Genomic DNA, 12,087 nt, shown 5'->3' with positions numbered 1-12,087 from the left:
GAATGCTGTGAGTCAATTCTCTGCCAACTCTGGTAGACAACATTGGGAAGCAACCAAGCGTATAATACGATACCTGAAGGGAACAGCGCAGAAAAGGTTGCTGTACACTAAGGACGATACTGGAGGCCTTCAAGGGTATAGCGATGCCGATTGGGGAGTAGATCCTGATGACAGAAGATCGACAACAGGTTACTTGTTCACCATGCAAGGGGCTGCCATAACCTGGAATGTGAAAAAGCAACCAACCGTAGCCTTTTCATCACGCGAGGCGGAATTCATGGCACTTTCGCGGGCCATTCAAGAGGCGATGTGGTGGAAGAATCTGCGTTCGGAGCTAACAGAAGTTGAAGCAATGCCAATCTACTGCGATAATCAGTCGGCAATCAGCATCGCGAACAATGGTTCGTATAATCCAAGAACAAAGCATGTTAGTATTCGCTACCAGTTTGTACACGAAGCATTGGAGCAGCAAACAGTGAAGCTCGAATACATCTCGACAGCAAACCAACCTGCGGATGGATTCACGAAACCGATGACCCTTTTGAAGCAAGCTAAGTTACGCCAATTCTTAGGCATCACGGATTAGGGAGGAGTAAAAACCAACTAACCCGCGATTGTGTTACGTTAGCAAGTATTTAGAGAATAAACGTTCATTCCACTGCAAGAGATATAATTTTTGCAATACTTATTTAAGTTTTTAACATTTTTTTTTTAATTTTTACTCAAAATTACTAAAAAAATATTTCCGTGTATATTTTTCCCAGAAAGGCTTCACATTTCTCAACAAATTTGTCTTAGATCTCATTTCGATCAGAAGTGATGTTTTCGTGCTACAATTTATAGAAAAATGTCAAAGACGCCATTTTGGAAAAAAAAAGATCCAACATGGCCGCATTTTTGCAAAAATGTGGATGATTGCCAAAATAATTTTGCCAAGTTCCATGCAAATCAGAGAAGGTCGAGCCAAAAATTGTTTTTTTTTTCTATTTGACCTGGAACTGCTTAAAATTCAAAATATTATAAATTGTTAATAATAGGCACACCAAAGTTGTCACAATTTGTTTATTTATAGCTCCCTCCTAGTAGGTAAATGCAGAACCGGACCGCAGAAATCGCATTTTATTTAATGTTATTCAAGTTTCGAAAACGGTCAAACTTGGCATCATCCTCGGGATTTTGTGATCGGATGAAGACCAGCACCGAAAAACACAATCAACAAGAAGCTTTAGAACATTTAATATTCTTCTAGGCTATTAGCATTAGCATATTGTCAAGCGACAGAGATTGACACACACAACGCTGATTCAATTTTGGCCCATTCCACAGACAAATAGACGTGACTCTTTGAAAAAGTTTTTCTTGAAAACATAGTATCTCCAATCAGTAACGACACCTCTCGGGCTTCTCGCGGAAAACATACTTGCTCGCTAACTCGCAAACAATATTGCATAAAAGTTCTATAGAATGTATGGAAACGTCAAAGTGATCCGATGCCAGCGCTGCGGCGAGTTGTTCGCGGTTCTGATAATATTCAAATCAACCGTTAAATGCGTGAACGAAGATACACAATGAAGCGTTACGTCTGTTTGTCTGTGCCCATTCGTTTTGTTCTGCGCTTTTCAAAAAAGAGACAACTGGTTTTTGCACAACTTAGAACATTTAGCAGAGGCAAGAAGAAATGTAGAAAAACGGAATTCAGGAACTTGTTTTGGAAAAAAAGAAACGGTAAACGAACAGAGCTTTCCTGAATTTCTAAACCGGATGTTTTGATTCGAAATTTCATCTCTTCAAGCCAATTGAATTCAACTGAGTTGATCAATGACTTGCCTTGTCTAAACTCAGTTTAACTCTTTATCATTCTTGCATTCTTGGATTGATTTTTGTTGGACACAACTGGATCGAGCAGACGCACCAATTTACTCGAAGGTTAAATTTTGTCAGACGCAATTAGGTGTAACATCTATTAAAAGACGCACATAACCATTAGCCGCTTAGATTTTGCAACAACTAACAGCGTCTAGCGTCTAAAGAAATGGATGTTTATATCAGTTCAACTCAGGAATGTGACTACACCCAGTGGGAGCTGAATTTGAGAAACTTTTGCTCTACTTGCAAAAATGCAACGCAATTCTATTTGAAATTTTAAATGAACAACCATCCTCAAACTACACCGAGTAATTTAGTTGAATTGAAACTAGCGAAGTCAGTCATACATATTAATAAGTTTTTGTTGTAAATAAATATTTTCCTGAATTTGAATTAAATTCACTGAGATTCCCTGATTTTCCAGGTTTTTTTTCAGGTAGTCGACACCCTGAGAAATATCAAACTATGAATTCAAGCTAAAATTAAAAAAATAGTGATATCAAAATATATTTTGAATATGATTTCAAAAACACAATTTGTTATCATTTTGATATCCGACTTTGCTCAAGTATCTTTTTTATACGAAAAACGCTTTGTTTTGACTTCCCCAATTGGCGTTCCTAAAATTCCTCAGCATTTAATCAAGATTACTACAAACCAACCGAAAGGCGCCTTCCTCTTCCGGGCAGATTGATGCCTTTAGGTTATTATTTCTGTTGCTGCTGCTATTGCTAAAGATAACCGTATCATTAACCATTAATCATCAGCAAGATGACTAATTGTATAGTAGACAGCATTCTAGCTCTTCAAACCAAGACCGATACAACTTGTTTATATGCCAACGAAACTATGTAATCCATTCAGTCACATTGCATAACAGATATAAGTTATGATTTAGTGATAGGTCCATCATAGAAAGAGACTCATAATAGATTCCATCCGCCATGGTCCGATCCGGAACGACTTAAGCTATCCCGAAGTCGTAATTGACACCGCGCAATTGACCTTGACCTTGACCTATTTGTGTATATCTATTTTTCTCAAGATGAATCGATCTATCTATGAATTGATCTATTATTGAATTTATCTATCCATCGTCCATCTATGTCTCTATCGAGTTGATCTATCTAGCCATCTACCCGATGATCTTTCTATCCTATCCATCTATCGCTCTATTTATCTATGCCTTCATTACCTTTAAATCATGTCATGCCATTTTCGAGAAATATTATTACTCATGAACTTGAACCACTGAACAATCGACACTCAACCCGTAACAACGCTCAGCATGACCTCCCGCAGCCAAGACCACATTTCAACCGGTTTTCACCGGTTGGATGCTGCCATAAATTTCACACCTGAAACGGCCACCACCGACCCTTATCCCAAAATAATAAACTAGCAGACACTTTTTTTTTTTCAAAACGAAAATCAAACTCGAAAATTGAACCATCTCCATTGGATTAGCATAACATAACATGACGTATTGATTTAAGTTCCTGTGGCGCGATCGTTTTTTATCTCATAAATCGAAACCCCGAAGAAGAAGCTCTATGTACGATGGAACCGGTTTTTCTCGCTGCCAATTCTATCCCTAAAAAAAATACAATCGAAACCAGTTTTTCAAATTCTTCTTCTTCTTCTTCTTTTCCCGCAGGCGGCTGGCGGATGCTACCGGGCAACAATAACCCCTACTGGGACCTGCGGGAGAACCTGCAGAAGGTGCAACCCAAGTACGGTGCCACGCCGTTCTTCAAGCTGGGAATCGACACCCGGAATGCACCGCCGTACGACTACATCATCACCGTCAGCGAGGGCGATCTGGGCCTGCCGAGCAACGAGTTCTACACCCTGGAGGAGAAGCACCCGGTAAGGATTTTCTACTTGGGAGAATTCTATAATTTTGCAACCTGTTCTTTCCGCGACTAGATCATTCAAGCGTATCAAACCTACCTGCGGGACATTCTGGCCCACCTGGTGGCGGCGTCGACGATCAAGTCGCAGGACTACGCCAGGATGATCTACAACTACGAGCGGAGGATCGCGTTGGACGTGATGAGCGTCCTGCGGGAGGGCGGCGAAAATGCAACGCAACCGCAGATACGGACCCTGCAGCAGCTGGCGGACGAGGCTCCTTCGGTGAGTATTTCCTGCCCTTCTTGCGCTCGATTCGGAATAAAAAAAAACCTCAATTTTTCGAACCCTTGTAGCTCCCGATCCTGCAAACGGCTCAGGCCATGTTCAAAAAGAAGATCACGGAAAATACCCAAGTGCTGGTGTACAGTCCGGCGGCGCTGAAGATGATCTCCCAGATCATCACCACGACCGACAGGGAAATCCTGAATAACTTCGTAATGTGGTCCCTGATCCGGCACTTCGTCCCGTACATGGCCCGCAACTTCCGGCTCTCGATGCAGGAGTTCGAGAAGGTCCTGTACGGTGTCCAGTCGAAGCAGCCGATCTGGCACTTTTGCACCAAGGTCGTACAGCAGTGGATGCCCTATGGGCTGGAAGCGCTGCGCGAAAATCCTGATATGATCGTACATGACCGCAGCGAGCGGGAGTACTCCGAGCATCATCCGGTGATAGACTCGTTGGATCCGTACCAAAGTTCCCAGCTGGTGCACGACGATCGCCTTCGGTACGATGACGAACTGGTCAAAATGATCTTCTACCACATCCGGGACGAGTACAAATCAGCGGTGATCAATTCCAACTGGATCAACGAAAAGCTGACCAAATTCATTACGGACAAGCTGTCGATGATGCGGGTGCAGATCGGTATCCCGGGAGATTTGGTCAAGAGCGAGAAGCAAGTCAACGAGTTCTACAACGACTGGGTGCTGGACAATCTGCTCTTTGTGGACAACGTTGCGAGTCATTGGGTGTTCGCCAAGCGGCGAATGGATCGAATGCTGGATAACATGACGGAGAGTGAGAGGTTAGTTTCCGGGGTAATTTTTACAAGAAATTCAAACAAACTTTAATCCTTGCAAAATTGCAGAATCGTAACGGAACTCTACCCACCGATCAGTTTCGGAGCTCGCCGAGCTCCCGTTCCGGATCTCAAATACTCGATCGCCCTGAATATGGTCATCATTTCCAGGCAGAAGACTCAGGAACCCTACTTCCACCACAAATACCCATTGTAAGCGCTGGCGTAACTTACCATAACCTTCAAAGTTGACCATTTCCGATTTTTCTTTTCCAAGATCCCTAAACTTTGCCCGCCTTGGTGCAGACATCTCGCTGGTACTGCACGACGCCCTCAACACCCTGGCAGAACAGTTCAAAAACACCGGGGCCAGCCAACCGAAACACGTTCTGGTAAACGTCTTTGACGACGAAGCTCAAAAGTGTATGTCCAAGTAGGTGTTCAACACTTTCCTGAATCCGTACCGAATTTTAACCACGCACTACTTTCAGAACCCTCCCCTCGTCGATCAACCCTTCGCGAATCTCAAACTCCAGCAAGTTGAATCTCTACCTGGAGCTGGCCGCCGGCAGTATGCTCTCGCAGGCCTTCGGCACCCTGCTGGACAAGATCGATCGAAACGAGCGGATATTCGAAAACGAAATATCCGAGCGGACCACCTACGAGCTGCTGGGGCTCCGGAATGGCGCGCGAAGGCAGCCCGGCCTGCGGCAGTACGACGAACAGCAGCTGTTCACGTTGGCGTACCTGCAGAAGCACTGCGCCGTGCCGGACAGCGGTGCCGTCCGGCTCACCAAGCTGCTGATCGACAGTGACATTCCCGAGACGGAGAAGTGAGTATACCGATTAGCGTAGGGATGGGTGACATTCTCAGATTTTATGAAGGAGTGCGAGAGTTTTAGGAATTCGATCTGACAGCGTTTATTGAACTTGAACTGTTCGCTGACCATATATTGGCCGTGCTGCCGCACAGTCTAGCAGGTAAACAATAATGACGCTCTGGGATTGCTTCCAATTAACGGACATCGATTGCCATCCATTGACGGCAATCGAATGTGCAGGAAGGCAGCTTCCACTCCTGCGTAGAATATCGCACCCATTCAACACACACATGGGCCGGGACCAACGGCTTTACTTCCCTTCCGAAGGAAGCCGTGACCAGAGATTTTCATCAGAAAAATCCCACCGACCTCGGCTGGGATTGAACCCAGTCCCATTGGGGTGAGAAAGCAGTCACGCTTACCACTACACCACCGGCATCGGCTTACAACAATAGAACCTACTTACCTTACCTTACCAATCAGGCTAAGGCCTTGTTATCCTCTGCTGTCCGAAGAAGTCGTCTCCACTCTACTCGATCCATGGCCACAGTTCGCCGGCCTCGTAGTCTGCGAAGGGTCCGCAGGTCACCTTCCACTTGGTCGATCCACCTTGCCCGCTGCGCGCCTCTTCTTGTTCCTGTTGGGTCGCTTTCTAGAACCATTTTCACTGGGTCGTCATGCGGCATTCTTACGACGTGCCCAGCCCACCGTAGTCGCCCAATTTTTGCAATGTGGACGATGGATGGTTCTCCCAGCAGCTGGTGTAATTCGTGGTTCATTCGCCTTCTCCACGTTCCGTTATCCATCTGCACTCCACCGTTCGAAAACACCAAGGGCGCGTTGGTCCTCCACGAGCATAGACCATGTCTCGTGGCCGTAGAGGACCACAATAGAACCTACTGTACACAAATCGGAATAAGTTCACCCATCCACGTCCCTATGGTAACTTTGCGCGGGTGGTTCTGTACGTGCTGATCCGTGTTTGCAACATGCCCCCGACCGTATTGCTTCAAATGCCCTTAAGCTGTACTTCTTTGTCTGGCTACATCCAGGATAGCGGCCTTCGCCGCCGGTCGGCGATTGATTCCCGCTGAGGTCTGCACATCCGCGCTGCGGACTAGTCCATCTCGCCTAGGATACTCCCGAGTGACTCTTCCTATGATCCAGCTGTTCCTTACACTCTCGTTCACAACGACCACCAAATCTCCGATGTTGATTGAAGTGACCTCTCCAAACTACTTTGGTTGTCGGGAGATGACAGGCAAGTATTCCCTGATCCACCGCATCCAAAATCGATGCAGCATTATCTGAACCTGTTTCTAGTTCAACCGCAATGTCATGTTCTCCTCGATTGGCCGAACCGCCGGCTGGACCACTCCGCTTGAACTCAACAGTTCGGTGTCAAGGTTGCGCATGCTTCGCTATCGATTGGTAGATAGGTTAAGGGTCGCGAGTTCACCATGGATTCCACCTTTGCAAGAGCGATTACCAAGGCTTCCTCATTCGGATTCCTTGACAACTCCATGTATGCCTCCCATATGGGGCGCGTAAGGAGTGTTGAGCTTCCACTACGTGTCTACGTTCGTGAACGTCCCTGCTAGATCCCGATTGATGGCACCGATCTGCTACTGGTAATTGGTTCCTTGATGTGAGTAGATTTCCTGTGGTGCACTTCGGCGGGCGATGAACCTACGTATTGTCATCTTGCAGGATCCGTAGGCAGGTAACGAGCGCTACCCACCTTTTGACACCACCAGGTCCAAAGCGAACAGTGATCGGACCGAAATAGTCCAGTCCCGTAAATGTGAAGGCCCTAACATACAGCGTAAGGCGAGCCGAAGGCAGTGAAGCCATCGGTAGAACTTGTGGTTTCGATTTGTAGACTCTACACCAGTTACAGCAACTTGTCACCTTCTTGGCGACTGTTCGCAGTTCTTAGACGTGGAACTTCTGCCTCATTTCGTTCACCACCGTTTCGTTGCTTGCGTGTCCATCCTTCCTGTGATACCAGTTAATCACTAAGTGATCCTTCGGCAAGATCACGGGAAACTTGGCTTAATCTGAAACACACTCCGCGGCAGCGATGTGTGATCCCATACGCTCTTCGGATTCGCCTACGTTCCTCTTGCTGCACTTTGTAATTTTTCCACAGAATGCTGCATTCGTCCGGGTATTCACTCGCTTGGATCAGCTTAAGCACGGTCGACTCCGCTAGTTTACACTCCTCACTGCTCAAGGATACTTCTCCGTTCTTCTTTGATTCGTCCCTGTGCTTCTGCCTGCAGCCAAACCGTAGAACGAATGCTACTGTACGGGTTAACCTTTCCCACTTTGCAAACCGTTCGAACTCGATGATTGGCTGCGTCGGTAACTCGACTGCTTCCTCAAGCCAACTACACTCCGGGTTATACAGAAACTCTGGAGCCTTGAACCACTTGCTTTGTTCGTCGAAACATGGTCCATGCCCCACTTGGTGGCCTTGTCGGCTACGTTCATCCTCGTGGGCACCTTCTTTCCATCGCTGACCTCCGTTTCATCCTGAATTTCTGACAGTCGTCAGTTCAAGACCGTTGAAGCATCGCTCCACAATACTTTGCGCTTGACATGCCACGTGTGGTTTGCTACGATGGACTTCATAAGCCGTGTTCCAATTACGGCTGCTTCTAGCTCTAACCTTGGCACTGAAAGTAACTTAATCGGCGCCACCTAGGGTTTTGCAGTCACGAGACTGCAGTGTATTTTACCACCATCTACTATCCGGAAGAAGGCTGCGGCGGCGTATGCAGTACTGCTAGCACCAACGAAAACGTGCTCCAGCGCTGTAGCTGGGAAAGTAGCATCAAAGTAATTTGACATACTGCTCCCATCGGGGTACGATATCTGCAGGTAGCGGCTCATCCCAGCCAATTTCGGATCGCCACGCTTCCTGAACTATCGTCTTTCCATGAACTACGAAGGGAGCGGTCATCCCTAATGACTACGCTCAGGAGTTGACGTTTGGTCGGCACAACGGATCCATCCATTAGACGTTGCAGATCTTCCCGGAAAGTAATCGATAATACGAAGACATCCTCTTGTAGTCGCCACACCATCCCCAATACCCGTTCCAGGTTGCTACCCTTGTCCATGGTGAAACTCCTCACCGACTTCGTGTTCTTCTCCCCAATCCGCTGCAGCACCTCTGGAGAGTTCGACATCCAATGCCGAATAAGGAATTCTGCTTTTCCGTGCACTTCCTTAACGTCCAATGCCAGCTGAACTGCTTCTTCGACAGAATTAACGCTTTCAAGGTAATGGTCCACATGGTGATTTTTCTTTATCGCTTCCGACGCCTTCGGGAACTCCGAAGCATACTCCTCCGCATTCATCAGGTTCTTCACAAATTCATCGTTGAACTAGGAGAACACGTTGATCCAGAAATAGCGACGTCCATGACGTATACTTAAAACGGATCGGATGGACTGTCCCGCCACAGAAACCACTGAGCTGTACGATCTTTGGAGTCTGGTGAGTACTTGATGGAACATTTCCACTATGCCTCCGCTGATGGCGGTTTCCTTCTGTCGATAACGGCATAAGACTGCTTGCAACGATGTCAACGGGTCAGGTCCTTTTAGAAGAACGGAGTTCAAGGAAACGTCTTCCACCGATGCAGTGGCATCCCAGACGACCTTGACTTTATCGAGCTTTTTGGGATTCACTACGACACCCAGAGGTAGAAACCACGTCCGCTTCGGATCCATCTCATCCAGTTCCCGTGGAGTTGCCTTGTGTGCGTAGCCCTTGGATACTTAGTCCACGATTTGCTGCCTAACGTTGTCGTACAAGGTTGGTGATTTATGAAGACGACGTTCTAAACACTTCAGTCTCTGTTCGGCCATGGACCTGCTGTTGCGAAACTCAACGTTGTGTCACCGAAACCCCAACGCTCCCCATAGAGAAGAAACTAGTGAAGAGTTGTCACGTCGTTGTCTTGGGTCTTGGTATGAATATGAAGAACTCGCTGCGATAAACTACTGACATCATTTCCAGAGTGACCATATAGAACCCTAGCCTAGTAGCCTAGTTTTGGTGACTACTGGCTCGTGTTCACGCCCCTTCCGCAACTTTAGCGTTGTCTTCAACCTTGTGTTGTCCAAACCTATCAGGATATCTGTATCAGCGTCGTTGTAGCTTCGAACAGGTAAACCTCTCATGTAAGGATATTTGCTTCTCAGCTCTTCAAAATGCACACAGTCTACAGCGGTAGTTCAAGTCCGTCCATGATTTGAACTTTGTGTAGGGTAAACTGCTTGCCTGTGGTAACTCCAGAAATATTCAGCTGAATTTGCTGAGATTATTCTCCGACACGCTTGACCCTGTTAGTCCACTGCATACACAGTGGCGAAGTCGCTCTGCCAAAGACCGCTCCATTAAAGTGTAATCGAAACCACCATCCAGGAAAGCGAAGGTTTGAACCGATCGACCATTAGCGTGAAGAACTACAGGGACAATACGGATGAACGGAGAGTACGCCAGAAACCGGAGTCGAACCGTCTGCTTTGCCTCGCCTCGTGGATCGCCCGGATTGAGCAATCGGTGATGGCGTTGTTGACAACCGTTGACCCCGCAATTTGATGCTTTGCACGGCCATTTAACATGCGGATACAAGCAGCGTGTACACAGATGAACTTCTTGGGCCACCTTCCATTTGTCTTCCAACGTCTTCGACTTTCAACGGCTGTTTGATAAACCACACAGGACGTTCGCTTCCCGTTTGGACGGACGTCGAAGATTGACATCTGCTCCAAGGACCAATTTGTTGACTGGTGCCACTTAAACAAGCTCTCCCTCAGTATATTAAAATGTGTAGTCATGTCATTTCACCGCACAAAGACGCCAATCGAATTCGATTACTCAATTGATGGATTTGTACTCGAAAGAATAGAACAAGTAAGCGACCTCTAAGCTAACGTTTGACTTACATCGTTCAATGGTAGTCGCTAAGGCAAATCGTCAGCTTGGGTTCATATCAAGAATCTCAAGAGATTTTTCGGATCCGTACTGTAAGGCACTGTATTGTTCACTTGTGCGCCCGATTCTTGAGACTGCATCTGTTGTTTGGATTCCTTGCCAACTTTCCTGGAGCATTGGAATAGAACGTATTCAAAACACATTCATTCGTCGAGCATTGAGGCAACTGCCTTGGAGAGATCCGAAACTTGCTTCCGTATGCTGAGAGATGTCGCTTGCTAAGCATGCAAATTGTCAAGGAGTTCAGCATATATCATCTATTTTATCAACCTGCGATGTCCTCACCTATCCAAACATATGTTCGTAGAGTTTTTGTGTATAGTTTATAATCCATTTTGAGGTATATAGGATGCTCAGGGTTCATCAAATTATCCAGGAGTTTCGATCAAATGATCCTACCAGATCAACAAAGATTGATGCATTGTCCTTAGTTACGAAATAGTCATACAACTTGATCTACAGGATCACTCAAGGCCTGCACGAAGTCCTCAATGACGACACAATCAAGTTCATAGTGTTTTTGAGCATCACTTATTTTGATGTCTCGGAGTTGACGTTGAGCCCAAATGTTGATGGCTGGTTTTACGTCGAAATTTGAAGAAGTTGATCGTTTCAGCAGGTCAATAGGGTCAGTATGTAACTGTCCAGTCGCGTCGTGGACATGTTTGGGTATGTGTTATCGCTGAGGACATCGTGCATGCCTTGATTGATCCAGGAGATCAAGTAATCTGAACTCCAGGACAATTTGGTGAACCTAGATCATCTGGAATTGAAACGTAAATGATGTGCATAATCTCTATGAACCTGTTTAGAGTTGTTTCGTAACTAAGAGCCTTGTATCAGTCAAGGTTGATTTGGTACTTTTTGTTTGTTAAGGACATTCCGTTCGATTTGTTGTTTGGTGTATTGTGTATGGTGTGCAAATGTTTTTGTTAGTGTAAGTGCTACAATTCATTTGCTTCTCTCTTCTTTTCTTCTTTGCTTCCAAACAATTACTTTTCTCCTTCGCTTCACTTTATACTACTCTCCTACTTCGCTTTTCTTCACGAATTTCTTCATCTTTCTACCATCTTTACCTGTGTAATTTGTTATTCTACAGTTCTTTTAATTTGTTTTTCTAGTCTTCTACTTCGTGTTGCTTAATCTTTCTTTCACCTGTGCAATTTTTTATTCTAAAGTTCTTGTAATTTGTTATTCTAGAGCTTTTTGTACAAATCTGTTTCATGTAGGAAATTAAGCATTCGTGTTGTTCTTTCTTCCGTGTTTTCCAGAGCTTCACGTAGACTGGTGCTGATGTCATTTTTCGTTCTCTCTTCGACGTATTTCCAGCACTCAAGAATGATGTGCTTTACATCCAACAACGTGCCACAACATTCACACACCGGTGGGGCTTCCTTCTTCAGAAGAAACGTGTGGGTTAATCGCGTATGGCCGATTCTCAGACTTCCTGAA

General features: G+C 45.8%; 1 protein-coding gene across 1 annotated transcript in view; it reads left to right on the top strand.

Annotated features, from left to right (window-relative positions):
• Positions 1 to 12,087, top strand: part of goe (gone early) — a 284,648-nt gene that overhangs the window by 264,599 nt on the left and 7,962 nt on the right. The window contains exons 7-12 of the mRNA XM_065228890.1: positions 3,524 to 3,735; positions 3,796 to 4,005; positions 4,077 to 4,807; positions 4,871 to 5,014; positions 5,079 to 5,234; positions 5,293 to 5,634. Coding sequence (XP_065084962.1) covers positions 3,524 to 3,735; positions 3,796 to 4,005; positions 4,077 to 4,807; positions 4,871 to 5,014; positions 5,079 to 5,234; positions 5,293 to 5,634 — 1,795 coding nt within the window. The remainder of the gene's footprint in view (positions 1 to 3,523; positions 3,736 to 3,795; positions 4,006 to 4,076; positions 4,808 to 4,870; positions 5,015 to 5,078; positions 5,235 to 5,292; positions 5,635 to 12,087) is intronic.

The sequence above is a fragment of the Ochlerotatus camptorhynchus genome, unplaced genomic scaffold (genome assembly GCF_037179485.1).
Source record: "Ochlerotatus camptorhynchus isolate MF236.1 unplaced genomic scaffold, CSIRO-AGI_Acam_v1.1 ptg000304l, whole genome shotgun sequence".
In the NCBI taxonomy this organism is placed as follows: Eukaryota; Metazoa; Arthropoda; class Insecta; order Diptera; family Culicidae; genus Ochlerotatus; species Ochlerotatus camptorhynchus.
Note: the sequence above shows the minus strand (reverse complement) of the source record. Positions and strands in the feature narration are given on the sequence as shown.